Source organism: Glossina fuscipes, unplaced genomic scaffold (assembly GCF_014805625.2).
Source record: "Glossina fuscipes isolate IAEA_lab_2018 unplaced genomic scaffold, Yale_Gfus_2 61185, whole genome shotgun sequence".
In the NCBI taxonomy this organism is placed as follows: domain Eukaryota; kingdom Metazoa; phylum Arthropoda; class Insecta; order Diptera; family Glossinidae; genus Glossina; species Glossina fuscipes.
Genome location: NW_024003416.1, coordinates 669,948 through 684,440, shown reverse-complemented (window position 1 = coordinate 684,440; position 14,493 = coordinate 669,948). Strand labels below are relative to the sequence as shown.

General features: G+C 35.0%; 1 protein-coding gene across 7 annotated transcripts in view; it reads left to right on the top strand.

The window, feature by feature from the left end:
- The window catches only part of LOC119643534 (paired box protein Pax-6), a 116,697-nt gene that overhangs the window by 71,019 nt on the left and 31,185 nt on the right, over positions 1-14,493 (top strand). For 6 of the 7 annotated variants that reach the window (XM_038042913.1, XM_038042910.1, XM_038042911.1 and 3 more), the window contains 3 exons: positions 8,594-8,767; positions 8,866-9,135; positions 9,191-9,773. In XM_038042913.1, the coding sequence (XP_037898841.1) occupies positions 8,594-8,767; positions 8,866-9,135; positions 9,191-9,773 (1,027 nt within the window). The remainder of the gene's footprint in view (positions 1-8,593; positions 8,768-8,865; positions 9,136-9,190; positions 9,774-14,493) is intronic. The other variant, XM_038042908.1, reaches the window with a different exon arrangement.

Below are 14,493 nucleotides of genomic sequence, written 5' to 3'. Positions count from 1 at the left end.
AATCATCCTCTCCCCCTGGCTGTTCGAGTGTGAATGCTGGTCACCAAACTGGGCGTGTCGCACAAGCTGCTCGTGCAAGTGTGCTAACCCCCTCAATATTCTCCCCATCTCATAACTCCCCAGCCGCGTACCTTACAGTTCCTAGTAGTAATTACATTTGCTTGACGGCAGTTCTCCCAAAAAAGCAATATTCTCCCCATCTCATAACTCCCCAGCCGCGTACCTTACAGTTCCTAGTAGTAATTACATTTGCTTGACGGCAGTTTTCCCAAAAAAGCAATATTTGTGTCAAGATTGGAACCTGACACATCTGTAGATAAAATACAAAGTTATCTGGCGACGAAAGCCTCATCAGTCAATTTAAAGCGCGTTAGTATTTTCAAATTGGCTCCTTCTCAATCTAGGGCAATCTCTTCGTTTAAAATGCTAGTTACGACTGACAACATTGATACCTTTTTAAAAAAATCAGTTGGCCAGTTTGATCCTTGATTAAGGAATTTATCCCTCGGGATCGTCCCCGTAATACCAAAGCAATAGTCTTACCGCCTTCAAAAAAGTAAATGTTTCTTCAGGCTCTTTATCTCTCATTTATCAAAATGTTAGGGGGCTTAATTCAAAAATTCGTTCTACTCTTCTAAATTCAGTGAGCACGGAGGTTTTTTGTTTGGCCTTCATCGAAACTTGGCTAAACCCCGATCTTCATTCGTCGGAACTTTTTCACAATTCTTCCCAAGTCTTCAGAAAGGATCGAATGAATCGCATTGGTGGTGGTGTATTAATTGCCATATTTGCGTCAGACGCGTTCAATTCAGTAGAATTTCCCACTTCTCCTGACGTTGAATTTATCGCCATTTTTGCGATAATGCCTAATAAACAGCTATTTGTAACCTGCTCCTATATTCCCCCAAATTCTGATATCACCATTTACAAGAAACACGCTGCCCTTCATTTGTGAAGTGGCCAAGCGGTCTAGACTTAACGATTTGGCCGTTGCAATGGGTGACTTCAACTTTCCTCAAGTCACTTGGTTTAACAGTGATAATTCTGCCTGTTTGATTCCTACTTCAACGTTTGATAGGGCTGTTGTGTTCTTTAATGAATTGTTTGATCATAATTTGGTTCAATATAATCGTACCCCTAATTGTAATGGTAGACTGCCTGATCGCTTTGTCAACTTTCCTGAAATTAACGTAAATCATTGTCCTCCTTTTAGTTTACCTGAGGACCCTTATCATCCATCAATGTGCATTTCCTTTCATCATAAGAATGATGGTTCGTTGAACTGCCTTAATGGGCCAAATCAAGCTTTTTTAAATAGATGTTATGATTTTCATAAAATCATTGTATTGCTAAAATATTATCTTTCACATGTCAGATCAAGCAGCGCCGACCTCGAAGCAGGTCGCAGATATCCGCTGTTCATTAAATCCTCTCTGTTTGCTAATCCTAAATACTTTTTTAAATTTGTTAACTCAAAAAGAAAAATTTCCACACATCCTTCGCATGTTTCTTTTAATGGCTCTTATTCCTCGGATGATTTTGAAATTTCAAACTTGTTTGCTGACTACTTCCGACGGAACTTTTCGACAGCTAATCCCAATTTATCAGAAAACTATCCGTATCCTATAACTAACTTGGTTTCAATTTCTAATTTGGTTATTTCTGAAGACGATGTTTTTAAGGGGTTCAGCTCTCTAAAATATGGTTGTGCGGCTGGACCTGATGGGATTCAATCATGTGTACTTAAATCTTGTACTGTCGGGTTATTTGGTGTTATAACAAAAATTTTTAACCAATCTTTGAATTTAGGTGTTTTCCCTCTGTGTTGGAAGAGTAGTTGCCTTATTCTTATTCCCAAAAGTGGAAGTAGACTTGTTGAGAACTACAGAGACATAGCCAACTTGAGTGTTTTGCCTAAGCTGTTTGAGCGAATTGTGACTCAGCATTTGGCCGGCCGGTATTTCGCTGCTAATGTTGCCCACAATTGTATTACTCACGGTATTTCATTCAGTTTAGATTTTTCTATGAAGATTACAATGATCTTGCTGATTCTGATAGGTTTTAGCGTCCTTTAAGACATATCAAAAACCTTTACATATCATATTTCTTAAAAATTTTTTATAACTAATTTGGTGTTTTTGGTATATGGAGAGAGCCGGTTTTTGGCGAATTTGGAGGTGATGTCCCTATACCAGGGTAATGAAGTTAGGTTTTTCTGATAGGTTTTAATACATATCAAAAAACTGTAGTCTAAAAATAGTTATAACACTATTTTAACATTGCATTCTTTCAGTATTTGTAACGTGCTTTTGCAAGAGATTTACTGGCAATCACTAAGCATTTTTGGTTTTGCGTTCGTAATTAGCGGCTTATCATGTTATATATGTGCACGTTGGCTAAGATTATTTAATTTTAATGCTTATTTTACTTTATTGTTGTTTATTTCGCAATAAATTCTAACTTAGCAAAGACAATTTTAGCGAAGGCACTAACCATAAAAATGTGGGTTATCTTGTGGGGCTATCTTCACTTCAGTCCACATTTTTGTCTTTGCTAAAATGTGGGCTAGCTACAGTGGGCTAACTTCGCATCAGTAATAATTTTGTTACCGTAAGCGAAGAAATTACTCCCTTCTGCCTTAATTACTCGAGTTAAACCGATTACAAAAATATCAAAACAGATCTTTGAGGAACTCCTGAATTCATTTCAAGCGTCTTTGAAAGTGGTGGTAAAGGTTCTCAATGAGCATTAAACAGGAGACTTTATCGAAAGCCTTCGAAAGGTCTAGGTAGATAAGAATGGCGGTTTTCTCATGATTAAGATTTTTCTGAATATTTTAGTAATGTGGAATGTTATATGTACTATGACTAACATGGAATCTAAACTGACAATCAACCTGTGCCCTGCTCATAACAAAACATTTCGATTTGCTGTTTAATAATATGTTCTACTATTCAAGAAACGGATGGCAAATTACCATCCGGTATTAAATTGTCCAAAGCTAATGAATATCTATGTTTCGGCATTGGTCTAACTTTGGCAACTTTTCAATCCTGAGGAGACTGAGAAGAAGCTAAAATTGTGTTATTATAATGTACTAGATGACGAGAGATATTTGGAGATATCAGCTTAATTAACTTAATAGAAACTTCGAACAACTAAATAAATTGGAAGCCTTAAAAAGATCAAGTTCGTTAATATTAGAAAAAGAAAAGGGAAAACACATACGGATTGAAGTGGGCTTTGTGTAAACTGCTTCATTGACATCTATGCTTAATAATACACAGTTTTTGTGTTCCTAGTAAACAAGATCTTAGAATACAATTCTTTTCTTCCTGAATGCATAGTCCGGTTCCAGAAAATATATCTATCAAATGTCGTTGTTTCTGTTGCTAAATATAGTGTTTGCGTGCTATGTCTCTAAGCGAGTGTAAGGACATAATCTTACGGGAGGTAAGTTGCGAATCGTAGTTGTGGCACGATTTAATAGTAGAATTAAGAATGAAATACAGAAGATCATGCGGTAATTCGTTTAAAAAGCTCATTTGGTCATTTATATAGTTAGTTAAATAAGGGAAAGAAAACTCACGTGCACACTAGTGATTAATAATGGAATTTTGATCTGCTCTGCTAGCAAAAAAGCTAGCTTGTTTAATGTTGTTTACCTTTACAAAGAGGCTGAGAGAAATTAAGGTATAATAAGATAAATCAGGAATTATATCTGTGTAAAGTAAATAATAGCGGATGCAGATTCTTAAGCCATTACGGTAGCAAATTGAATAGAGATAGGAAGAGTTAAATCATACTTGATATACTTTCTATAAAAACATTATTATAGAGTATCAACAAATCCACATGCTCTTTTTGAAATGTACCAATATCTTTAACTCAATGAGTTATTGTACGGCGCGGTACCTATTTCACAAGATTATTCTAGAACATTTTATTCACAAGACTATTCTAGACTATTCTAGAGCGTATTCTGGAATTTTCTCATGTATTTTCACAGAATATTTTCATTGAAATCAAAAAACGTTAAGTTAACTACAAATAATGAGAATGAAAGAGCAATATATATAGCAATATATACATATATATATGGGATGCGTTTCGTAAGCCACATTTGCGAAAATACTATTAAGTACTACCAAAAATGTTATATATATTATGTATATTATATTATTACATATATATTGTATATATTACTTAAATTAAAAAAAGATAATTTGGGTTGTTTTTATAATTATTTATTTCGACTTGTTAAGCTGTTGATACTCAGTTTCTGGTTTTAGACGAACTGAAGTTTTTGAATGCACAATCTGAGTCTACTGAGTATTGCTGCTGATGACCATAATGCAGTGCTGTGCTGACACGGCACTGTTGATCGTATTTCCAGCCAAATATGTGTGTTGGTGGGAATATGCTGAGGCAGGTTTATGGTGATAATACCTGCACTTCTAAATTTAAGCCGTCTTTTGGCTTAGCCATAGTTTGAATTAGTACAATCTGAATAGATTTCTTCATAGAATTAAACTTGTGGTTTTTAAGTATATGGTTCATAACAAAAACGAGGACAAGAACGCCGCTTAGTACAAAAATTATTGATAGACTCATATTGTGGTTTCTGTCAGCCATCTGCAGTAAATGTCGAATGTAATACAAGTTTTCTATTATGGATAATAGAAGTAGTTAATGCTTTACGCTATTCGGAGAATGGTGCCCTCACTTGAAAACAGATTAATTAAATAGCTAGTATTGGAAATATTAGTTTGGGGAAAAAGAAATCCATTATTTTTTCGGTAGATGGCTGCACTGATAGATTTCTCGTAAAGTATCGATCAAACAATTTCCGATACTGTGCATTTACATACTGTACATTTCGCAGTAAAAAAAATTCTTTTGCTGTTTTTTGTTTGGTGCATTCAGTTGTGAGTTACAGCATGTTAAAAATGGAAGTGAACAAAGAGAAAATTCGGTACATTTTATAGTTTTTCTTTGACAAAGGCGAAAATGCAAGCCAGGCGGGTAAAATTGTGAATGGTGTTTATGGTTCCGATACTGTAACAGCCAATTATGTGCAATTTTGGTTTCGTAGATTCCGTTCAGGAATTTTTGATATTAAAGATGCACCTCGCACAGGTAGGCCGGTCGTCGAAAATGTCGATAAAATCGGAGAAATGATCGAAGTTGACCGGCATGTTAGCAGTCGTAACATCGCCCAGGAGCTAAAAATCGACCATAAAACAGTTTTAAACCATTTACACAAAGCTGGATTCAAAAAGAAGCTCGATGTTTGGGTGCCACACCAATTAACAGAAAAAAAATTTCCATCCGAATTTCCATCTGCGAAGCCTTGGCCAAACGGAATGAGATAGACCCATTTCTTAAACGGATGGTGACTGGAGATGAAAAATGGATCACATACGATAACCCTGTCCGAAAACGATCGTGGTCAAAGAGCGGTGAAGCACCTCAAACGACCAGGAAGGTTTTGCTATGCATTTGGTGGGACTGGAAGGGGATTATTTATTATGAGTTGCTTCCATATGGCCAAACGCTAAATTCTGATCTCTACTGTCAACAACTGGACCGTTTGAAGATAGCGATTGACCAGAAACTGCCAGAATTGGCCAAAAGGGGAAGTGTCGTGTTCCATCAGGACAACGCTAGGCCACACACATCTACAGTGACTCGCCAGAAACTTCGGGAGCTTGGTTGGGAAGTTTTAATGCATCCGCCATACAGTCCGGACTTGGCACCAAGCGATTATCATCTTTTTCTTGCATTGCGAAATTTCTTTAATGATAAAAAATTGGAATCTAGGGAGGATTGTGAAAATCGACTACTAGAGTTTTTTGCAAATAGAGACCAGGACTTCTATGAGAGAAGCATTTTGAAGTTACCTTTAAAATAGCAACAAATCATACAACAAAACGGTGCATATTTGCAATATTTGCAATCGGACAATCAGAAGCATGTTAAATAAAGTCCTGAAGTTCATATAAAAATAATGGATTTCTTTTTCCCCAAACTAATATGTGTAAGGTTATTATTAAGGGATGTATGAAGGTAATTGGTGGTGACGTTGAATCATTTTATAAGGAGCGATCATTTAATAAAAATGCGCAATGTTGATGCGGTTACAGATCTAAACTCGCACAAATATATAATATAAATTAAAAAACTAAATAATTTATCAAAATTAAAATTAATATACAGAATAATTCGATAAACCTGATTAATCTTTATAAATATTGGTGTGGGGCGTTCATTTAAATAAATTTTCGATTGGATTGACCCACCAATAACGTCATGTAATTTTAAAAGATTGTGATGAGAAATAGCTTCATCATAGCGTCTTTTAATACAGTGTTATTGAATTTTACGATGACACGATTCTATTTCTTTGATTGAGAAGAACAATTAATATAATAGTTAAACATAGCCCGAATTTTTTTGACGATATTAAGAACTTTGTCTGGGGGAGTTAGAAGAGTAGAAATTGTGTAACAAGAAATGCTTTGAACTTAGCATCGAAGTTGTCGTATTACCTACTTTCGCCAGCTCAAGAAATTATTGTAAATGAAATCAGGAGTGGTAATCTTTGCCTGTGTGCAGAATAATTTCATTGATGGCTGCGATTTTTGATACTTTATTTGCAAGCATTACACGTCACATTGGCAAGCAAGCGTCGCTTTCTTCAGTATTTTAAATAGCATATTAGCAAACAAAAAGGAAACGCCTTAGTCCTATATCGAGTAGATGGATTTTCTCCTCTAGTAGTAGTAAAAATGGTAATATTCGGAAGATAAATTAGATGGTCCCATTGTGTTGTATTGAAGTTATAGTTTTATTCACACCACTACCACGTACCAAGTATACTGTGTCTTAGAAAACGGGTTGAACTAATTTGTGCTCCCAATAAATAAAAAAATAGTCTGTTAATAAAAAGTATTAATTCTAAATCAAAAAAATTCGGTTTGGAAGTGAAAAGCAAGAAAACGATTATATTCGTCAAAATCCTAAAGAAAGGGGAAATTTTGCAAAATGTAGAATTGCTAAATGAAATAAACGTTTCATTGTGTACATGCAACAGCAGAATGCTCTAAAATATATACGTAAACATACGAAAGCACACATATAAATCCTTTTTTTAAATAGAAGCGTATTTTTAGTATGCAAGTATGCTATGCTACTATGTTATTTATATTAGTTACCTGATTTAGTTAAACACGTACCCTCCATTCTATTTCATCGGCACTAGTATAACTAATTGTAAGAGTAGTAATAAAAACAAAAGGAATGCAAAATTTCCCTTTTGGACATAATCTATTCGATTTATCACGCCCGGGACATCATAACGTCTTTAACAAAAACCTTCTTGTACGCTTCTTATCCCTAACGGTGGGAGGATTTTAAAGTAGTAAAAAGTTCGTAATACCTTTAAATATGCATCGGGAATCTCATGGGCTCCGTAGGCTGTACTTAAGTTATAAAATTATTTCTTTCTAACTTTCACCAGACGAAAGCAAGTTAAAATGTTAAAATCGAACAAAACTAGCTGTTAAACACTCCATACCACTTCGCCATATGCAGTTCGTTACTGAACTAAAACGTAGCCACATTGCCATGTAAGACGTGTCCGAAAATAATAGACCAATAAATACAAAATTTCGCATGGTATATGCCAATTTGTCGAAAAATTCTTCATCATAACAAATTTAAACTTAGACCTTGTTTCTATAAGTACAATTACTTTTTTGTAATAACATTTGCACTTAAAATCGGTGCAAATTTTCTAAATGCATTTATTATAGTAGTACAGAATACAATTTTTCATCGATTTTTAAAATGGACAATTTGCTTGCCCTTGCTTGTAAATGACCTTTACAATAATAAAGCTTAGTGTGAAGAGTGGCCGTAAGCCCATTATCATATCACAATTTAAAAAAATACATGAAGAAACATGTAAAGAGAAACTCATATCCGCACAAACTTAGAATTACCTTGCACTACAAATGGTTTGGGGCAATTTAGACGTAAGTGCATATAAACGCGTTCATGTACACAGGGTATATTGGCCTGTATTGAAGATATAGTTATATATTTTTAGGCGATGTAATTGCAATCTTCAAATGAATTTTCTATAGCTAACTTCACAAGCATACATACGTTGTTCTTCTTATCATAACTTTACACTCGAATACTTTTTTAGTAATTGCCGATAACATGCATGTCGTGAGAAAGCTAGCATTCGTTTACACATATGTAACCAATGTAGCTACAAGGTTGACCTTTACTAACCTTTCTTTAGTAAATTTAAAATAACGACCGCTATTGTTATACAAAACCATTTATTAAAAGCGTACTGAAAAAGGAAGAAAAATTTGGACTTCGAGACATATTTAAAGAGGAGTCAACTGTATAAGCACAAGCCTTGTTAAATGAATTAATGTAGTATATTTGTTTCTCCCCCCATATTTCGAATAGAGGTCAAACCACTCTGAAATCCTTAAAAACTTACAAAACGTTCTTCATTTTCTGGATCTAAATATGAATTCATTCGCCATTGTAAACTATTTTACAATTTCAGAAGCCGACGGACACCATTCAGATGGAACTGCTTCTGGTGAGGGAGAGAATTCTAATGGTGGCACTTCGAATTTGAGTTGTAATGACGACGATCAAGCGCGCCTTATTTTGAAGAGGAAGCTGCAAAGAAATCGTACATCTTTCACTAATGAACAAATTGATAGCTTAGAAAAAGGTATAATTGCTTGCGAACGATTAATCTTTGATGCATGAAGAGTAATGAGTTATGTCTGCTTTTACTGTAACTGTTTTTCGCTTTAAAAAAAAAAATAGAATTTGAACGAACGCATTATCCCGATGTATTCGCTCGAGAACGCTTGGCCGCTAAGATAGGGCTACCGGAAGCCCGAATTCAAGTTTGGTTTTCGAATCGCCGTGCTAAATGGCGCCGTGAGGAGAAACTGCGAAACCAGCGCCGTACACCAAGTTCTACGGGAGGTACCTCGTCTTCAACTGCTTCGGCTGCGTCAATTCCAGATAGTCCTAACAGTAACAGCATGGGTACTGCACCCTCCACCACTATCCTGCCAGTAACCAGTGGCAGTAAGTATTTTTGTTAAACAAGTTTGCAACGAAATATACTCACAAATTAATGTAGCGCGCATGTTTTTCGATTACTTTGGTTATACTGCCCCTTCTACAGATTCTATGACGGACATGGCTCTATCATCGCCATTGCATGCAGGTAGCGATGCAACATTTTCTTCTAGCTCCACAGTAGACGTTCCTATAGCAACAAATTCAACAGCTATTCCAGTGTCAACTCCTATAGTTGCAACCGCAACTCCAGATGACTTGAATCACCCTAATTCGACTAGCAGTAACAGTAATAGTGGTATTAGCACCTCCGGCACTGGTAGCCGTGACAGTTCTGCCAGTATTGGACCCAGCAGCAATGAAAGTCGTAATAGCGTAAACAATACCTGCTCTACCCCTACAGTCAGCAGCCATGGAAACAGTAGTACTCTTCCAATTCAAATACCAACTACGGCGGGACTCACCATTAGCCATCCACATGCCCATACTCACGAAGTACATACAAGCGCAGCTCACATAAGCGGAGCATTAGTACCGACATTATCACCTCCTCGCCTTAATATTAACGGTGGATTTAGCAGTTCAATGAGTGCCATGTATCCAGCTTTACATCATACTCCGATGCCGATGGGTGACACCTACAGGTATTTATAACTTGATGGTAACATTATATTTTAGAACGTTTCTTAGTCAGTTCACCTATAGCTATATTCCAGTCTTCCTTTCAATAGCTTTTCGGTGCTAAGCATTTAAATGGGAATTAAGATTTGGTAAAAATATGCGGAGGATTAAATCCTAGCATTACGATTTCTGCAAACAAGCAAACAATTCCTTCGTTTTATTTTAAAGAATATTCGATGTAATTAAAGTCTACATATCATATTGTTCAAACAGTCATGGTTTCTCTTTTAGGAACAAGCATATTAAAGCCATTTTCCAAATACTTTGTTCGCTCAATCTGCGTCATTTTCAACAATAGCGGGTTCAGTATGTGTTTATCGCGGCTTGCTGCTGACGATCAAACACTATAGTATACCAACAAAAAGTAGTGCAGAGGTGCTGCTTTATGGCCCGGAATTTCTTGAAAATATTGTATCATAGAAGTTATTTCTAAACTAAACAGACTATCTAACGCGCTGTGTGGCAAGAAAACTGGTTCTGTTTATACCAAGTGTTGATTAGATCAATAACTTCTAAGCCAGGGCGGAGAGATTTTTCTAACGTTGATTTGCAATGCATTTCATTCAAGGTAATTGGGTACCTATTCTTCTTTTGAAAGAAGTGAGAAAGGTTATTTCAATGAACAAAATTTTCAAACGTTGTCCAAGTCTAACGCATAAGTTAGTAGGTTGTATTAGCGCTAATAAAACAATAATTTTTTAGGTGAAATTCGATTTTGTAAATTAACATAATATTCTTGAATATTCATTTGAATGTTTCTCTAACATTTTTGTGCTCTCGTTATAGAACGATTTGTACAGCTTTTCGAAATTGGCCTCAAGTGTGGCTATCGTCGTTACAATGAGGTGGTTTATCTATAATTTGGGGTCGCTTTTTTGCAGTTTCGCGATTCAAACGCACTATAACAATGCGTTGTTATATTAACTATTGATTCCTTTCCAAGAAAGTCGATAGCACTTCGATTCATCAGGACGATTTTGTTTTAGTCATGTAAAATAGTACATACACTGCGTTCTTATTAAGATGTCAGCTATTTCACACAATTTCACTTTTCACTCGTCGAAAACAATTTTGTCCCTTTTTTTACGTTTTGTAGACGAACTACCGATTTAGGACGACCACAGCGCTCACCATCACGGGTGTTCAAAACTCTTTGTTTAAATAAGCAACCCACTCATTTTTTCGACAAACAAAAATCGTCATAAAGTTTTTCAAGCCAGTGCTGATTGCGAACATACTTTTTCTCATCAAAAATCAACGTTTAATCAATACGGGAAAGTCAGGTTTTTCCATTGTTTTGAAAATGACAAATGTCGCATCATTAATACATTTGTAAATTGCAAAGTAATGGTCGGAATGAAATTTTTGACTCATTTGGTATTAATATTGCAGTTCAAGAAATATTCGCTATTGCAGAGACCATTTCCGATATCTGAACAAAGCCATTTTTATTACTTTCTTATATTAAAATTATATGGGGCAATTGTGGCATGCATGTGCAGCATACTGATTCCGAAAGGGACACATCACGACATATGTGTCACAAATAGAAATTATTACTTGTAAGCGATCTCACATGTTGAGACTGACTCATGGAAATCCCACGGGTTCCTTATATATTCTAGGTAAACTAATACTAGTGTTTCTATAGGTAAACTAATACTAGTGTTTACGCAACAGAATAAAGGTGAATTTAAATTTAACAGAGCTGATTTTAAAAAGCAAACAAACTGAACAAAAATATCAGTTTGTGAATGAAAATAAAGAAATACCTGTGATTTCCATTTAAAGAAAATTTTATTATAATTGATAAGCGTTTGGACACTAAACTTAAAATAACGTAGGCAAAGCTTACAGCCTTGCACTATGTATTAAAAAAATTCTTAATTTAAAAACTTTTTCACGACTTTAAATAGTAATGAAATGTCATGATATATTACCAATCTGTTTCATATAGTATTAATTAAGTTGTATTCATTTTGGGGTTTCCCAAAATGCAGTTAGGATTAAATTTTTACGCCTTTTTATGGTAAAGCATTTTTAACAAAAAAATAAAGTCAGCCTGGTAGCTAATATATCAGGGTTATTAAAAATGAAGCCCGCCGAGAAAAACAACACTCCTTAAGTTCGTTTAGCGGGCTATGAAACAGCAAATTGTAAATGATGATTTTTTTGACAAAATTATCGATTTCTTCCTCGTGATGGCTTTATTTATCAGTTAAATTGTCTCATTTCTTTGTCTATCGCGAAATTATAATCAAATTTTTGTGCCCAAATTGTAAGATATGGATGTGGACGACGTGTAGTTTCAACAACGCGGTATCACATATAGCCACAGCAACAATCGAATTAGTGGATGAGTCATGGAAATTTCTTATAAAAAAAAGGTTTTTTTTTCAAATATAATTAATATTTATTTAATTTACTTATAATTTATGTATTTATTAATTTTATTTGCCAACGCATACACGTGAGAAATTTTACTCAATGAGTTATTGTACGGCGCGGTGCCTATTTCACAAGACTATTCTAGAACATCCTATTCACAAGATTATTCTAGAATGCGTTTCGTTAGCCACATTTGCGCAAATACTATTAAGTACTACCAAAAATGTTGTATATATTATATATATTATAAAAAAAGATAATTTGGGTTGTTTTTATAATTATTTATTTCGACTTGTTGAGCTGTTGATACTAAGTTTCTGGTTTTAGACGAACTAAGGTTTTTGAATGTACAATCTGAGTCTACTGAGTATTGCTGTTGATGACCATAATGCACGGCACTATTGATCGTATTTCCAGCCAAATATGTGTGTTGGTGGGAATATGCTGAGGCAGGTTTATGGTAATAATACCTGCACTTCTAAATTTAAGCCATCTTTGGGCTTAGCCATAGTTTGAGTTAGTGCAGTCTGAAAAGATTTCTTCATAGAATTAAACTTGTGTTTTTTAAGGATATGTTTCATAACAAAAACGAGGACAAGAACGCCGCTTAGTACAAATATTATTGATAGACTGATATTGTGGTTTCTGTCAACTATCTGCAGTAAGTGTCGAATGTGATACAAATTTTCTATATGATGAAAATAGCATTTCTATTATGTATAATTGTGCCGTTGACTTTTACTTGACCATCAAATAGCATCAAATATATTCCGTGAACAACTAAGGGATCTTCCTTTTTTTCTTTTATTATTGCTATCTGATCATTAATGACGATAAGTCCATCATCAATTGCAACTGTAGTTATTAAAATTCGTCTAGTAAATTGCCCTGCTTCCGGATATGAGTTGCAGAGCTTAAGACGAGGTCAATCATGTCAATTGCACTGCAGTTTTTTAAAGCCAGTATACGATTATTGCATTTAGCTACAGTGGTCTGTTCAAGGTGTAACATCTTGCCATTATGAGCAACAGGAAGTCTTATAAGTTTCTTATAAAACAAGTTAGGTATAGAATATTTTATGAGAAAAGAAACGGCATCATTTACCGTTATAACCTTAATGTTAGCATATCTTACCGTATCAGATATGTAGACCAATTATTCGTTGGAATTAAATCAATTTCTTTAGCGTTCAGAGTCCCCGGAATAAGCAAGCGAATTTTTGCGAGCGTTTGCGAGGTAGAAAGAATTACATTATCCAAATCTGTAATTGTCGCTCTATTCTTTGCTACTAAAAACTCAGAAATACATATATATAATAATTCTCCCTTTTTTTCTGCTGACAGAAATTGATTCACTATTTGCGTTTAGTTCGGTGTTTGCATCTGTATAGCGGTATTTATATTGATCTTCAGTATTCCGTGGACTTTCAGAGACGCCGTGATCTGGGGTTCCCATAATATATTTTTTATATTATTGCTAAAGCATTCTATCCGCGTTTTTGCCTGCGATGTAAATTTATTAACCTATTTAGTTGACTATTAATTTCATGAAGATCTGTTATGAGAGATGCCTAAGCTGGTTCACCTTTCAAATCTGAGCACAACGTCAAGTTTGTCATCTATTTGAAGTAACTATATTCTTACCATGTAACTAATATTGGAATGCAGTTTGCGTCTGAATAATTTAAAATTACAGCTGTTGGAACTGCTATATAAACGGTTGTTTATTTTAACCCAAACTTTTTCTCCTGTTTTACGTGTTTGAGTTTGCCGACTTTTGTTGCATAGTGCAAGTTCTTACCGTTGAGCGCTCTGAATTTGATTAGAGGACTTTCGACAAGTTTATTTCCAGTTACTGTATGTACTGACTTGTTATACCACTTGTTGGTTAATAGTATAACTTTCTCTGTATCCTCTAAACACCTGTCAAGTTTTAAATAGCGAGTAATTTTCGTCTGAGTACGGCGAAACCTCTCAACCTGGCCATTTGAAGTACTGTGCAGTGGTGGACGTCAATAGTGAAATGATTTTTCATTGTCGACGTTGTACTGCTCGAATTGGACACTTTCTCATTGTCGAAATATATAGTTGTTTTATAAAAAAATAGGTTCAATAATTGGAGGAGCAGAGGCTTAGCATGTACTATTGCACCGCTCTTAGTGGTTGGACTACAGCAACTTTTGGAAACTTGTAAAAAATTATACATGTAAAAAAGCGTCCAGGCAACGTAGAATAAATATCTGTATAGAGGATTTCGCCGCAATTCAATGGCTTGGTCGGCATCAATCTTTCCTAT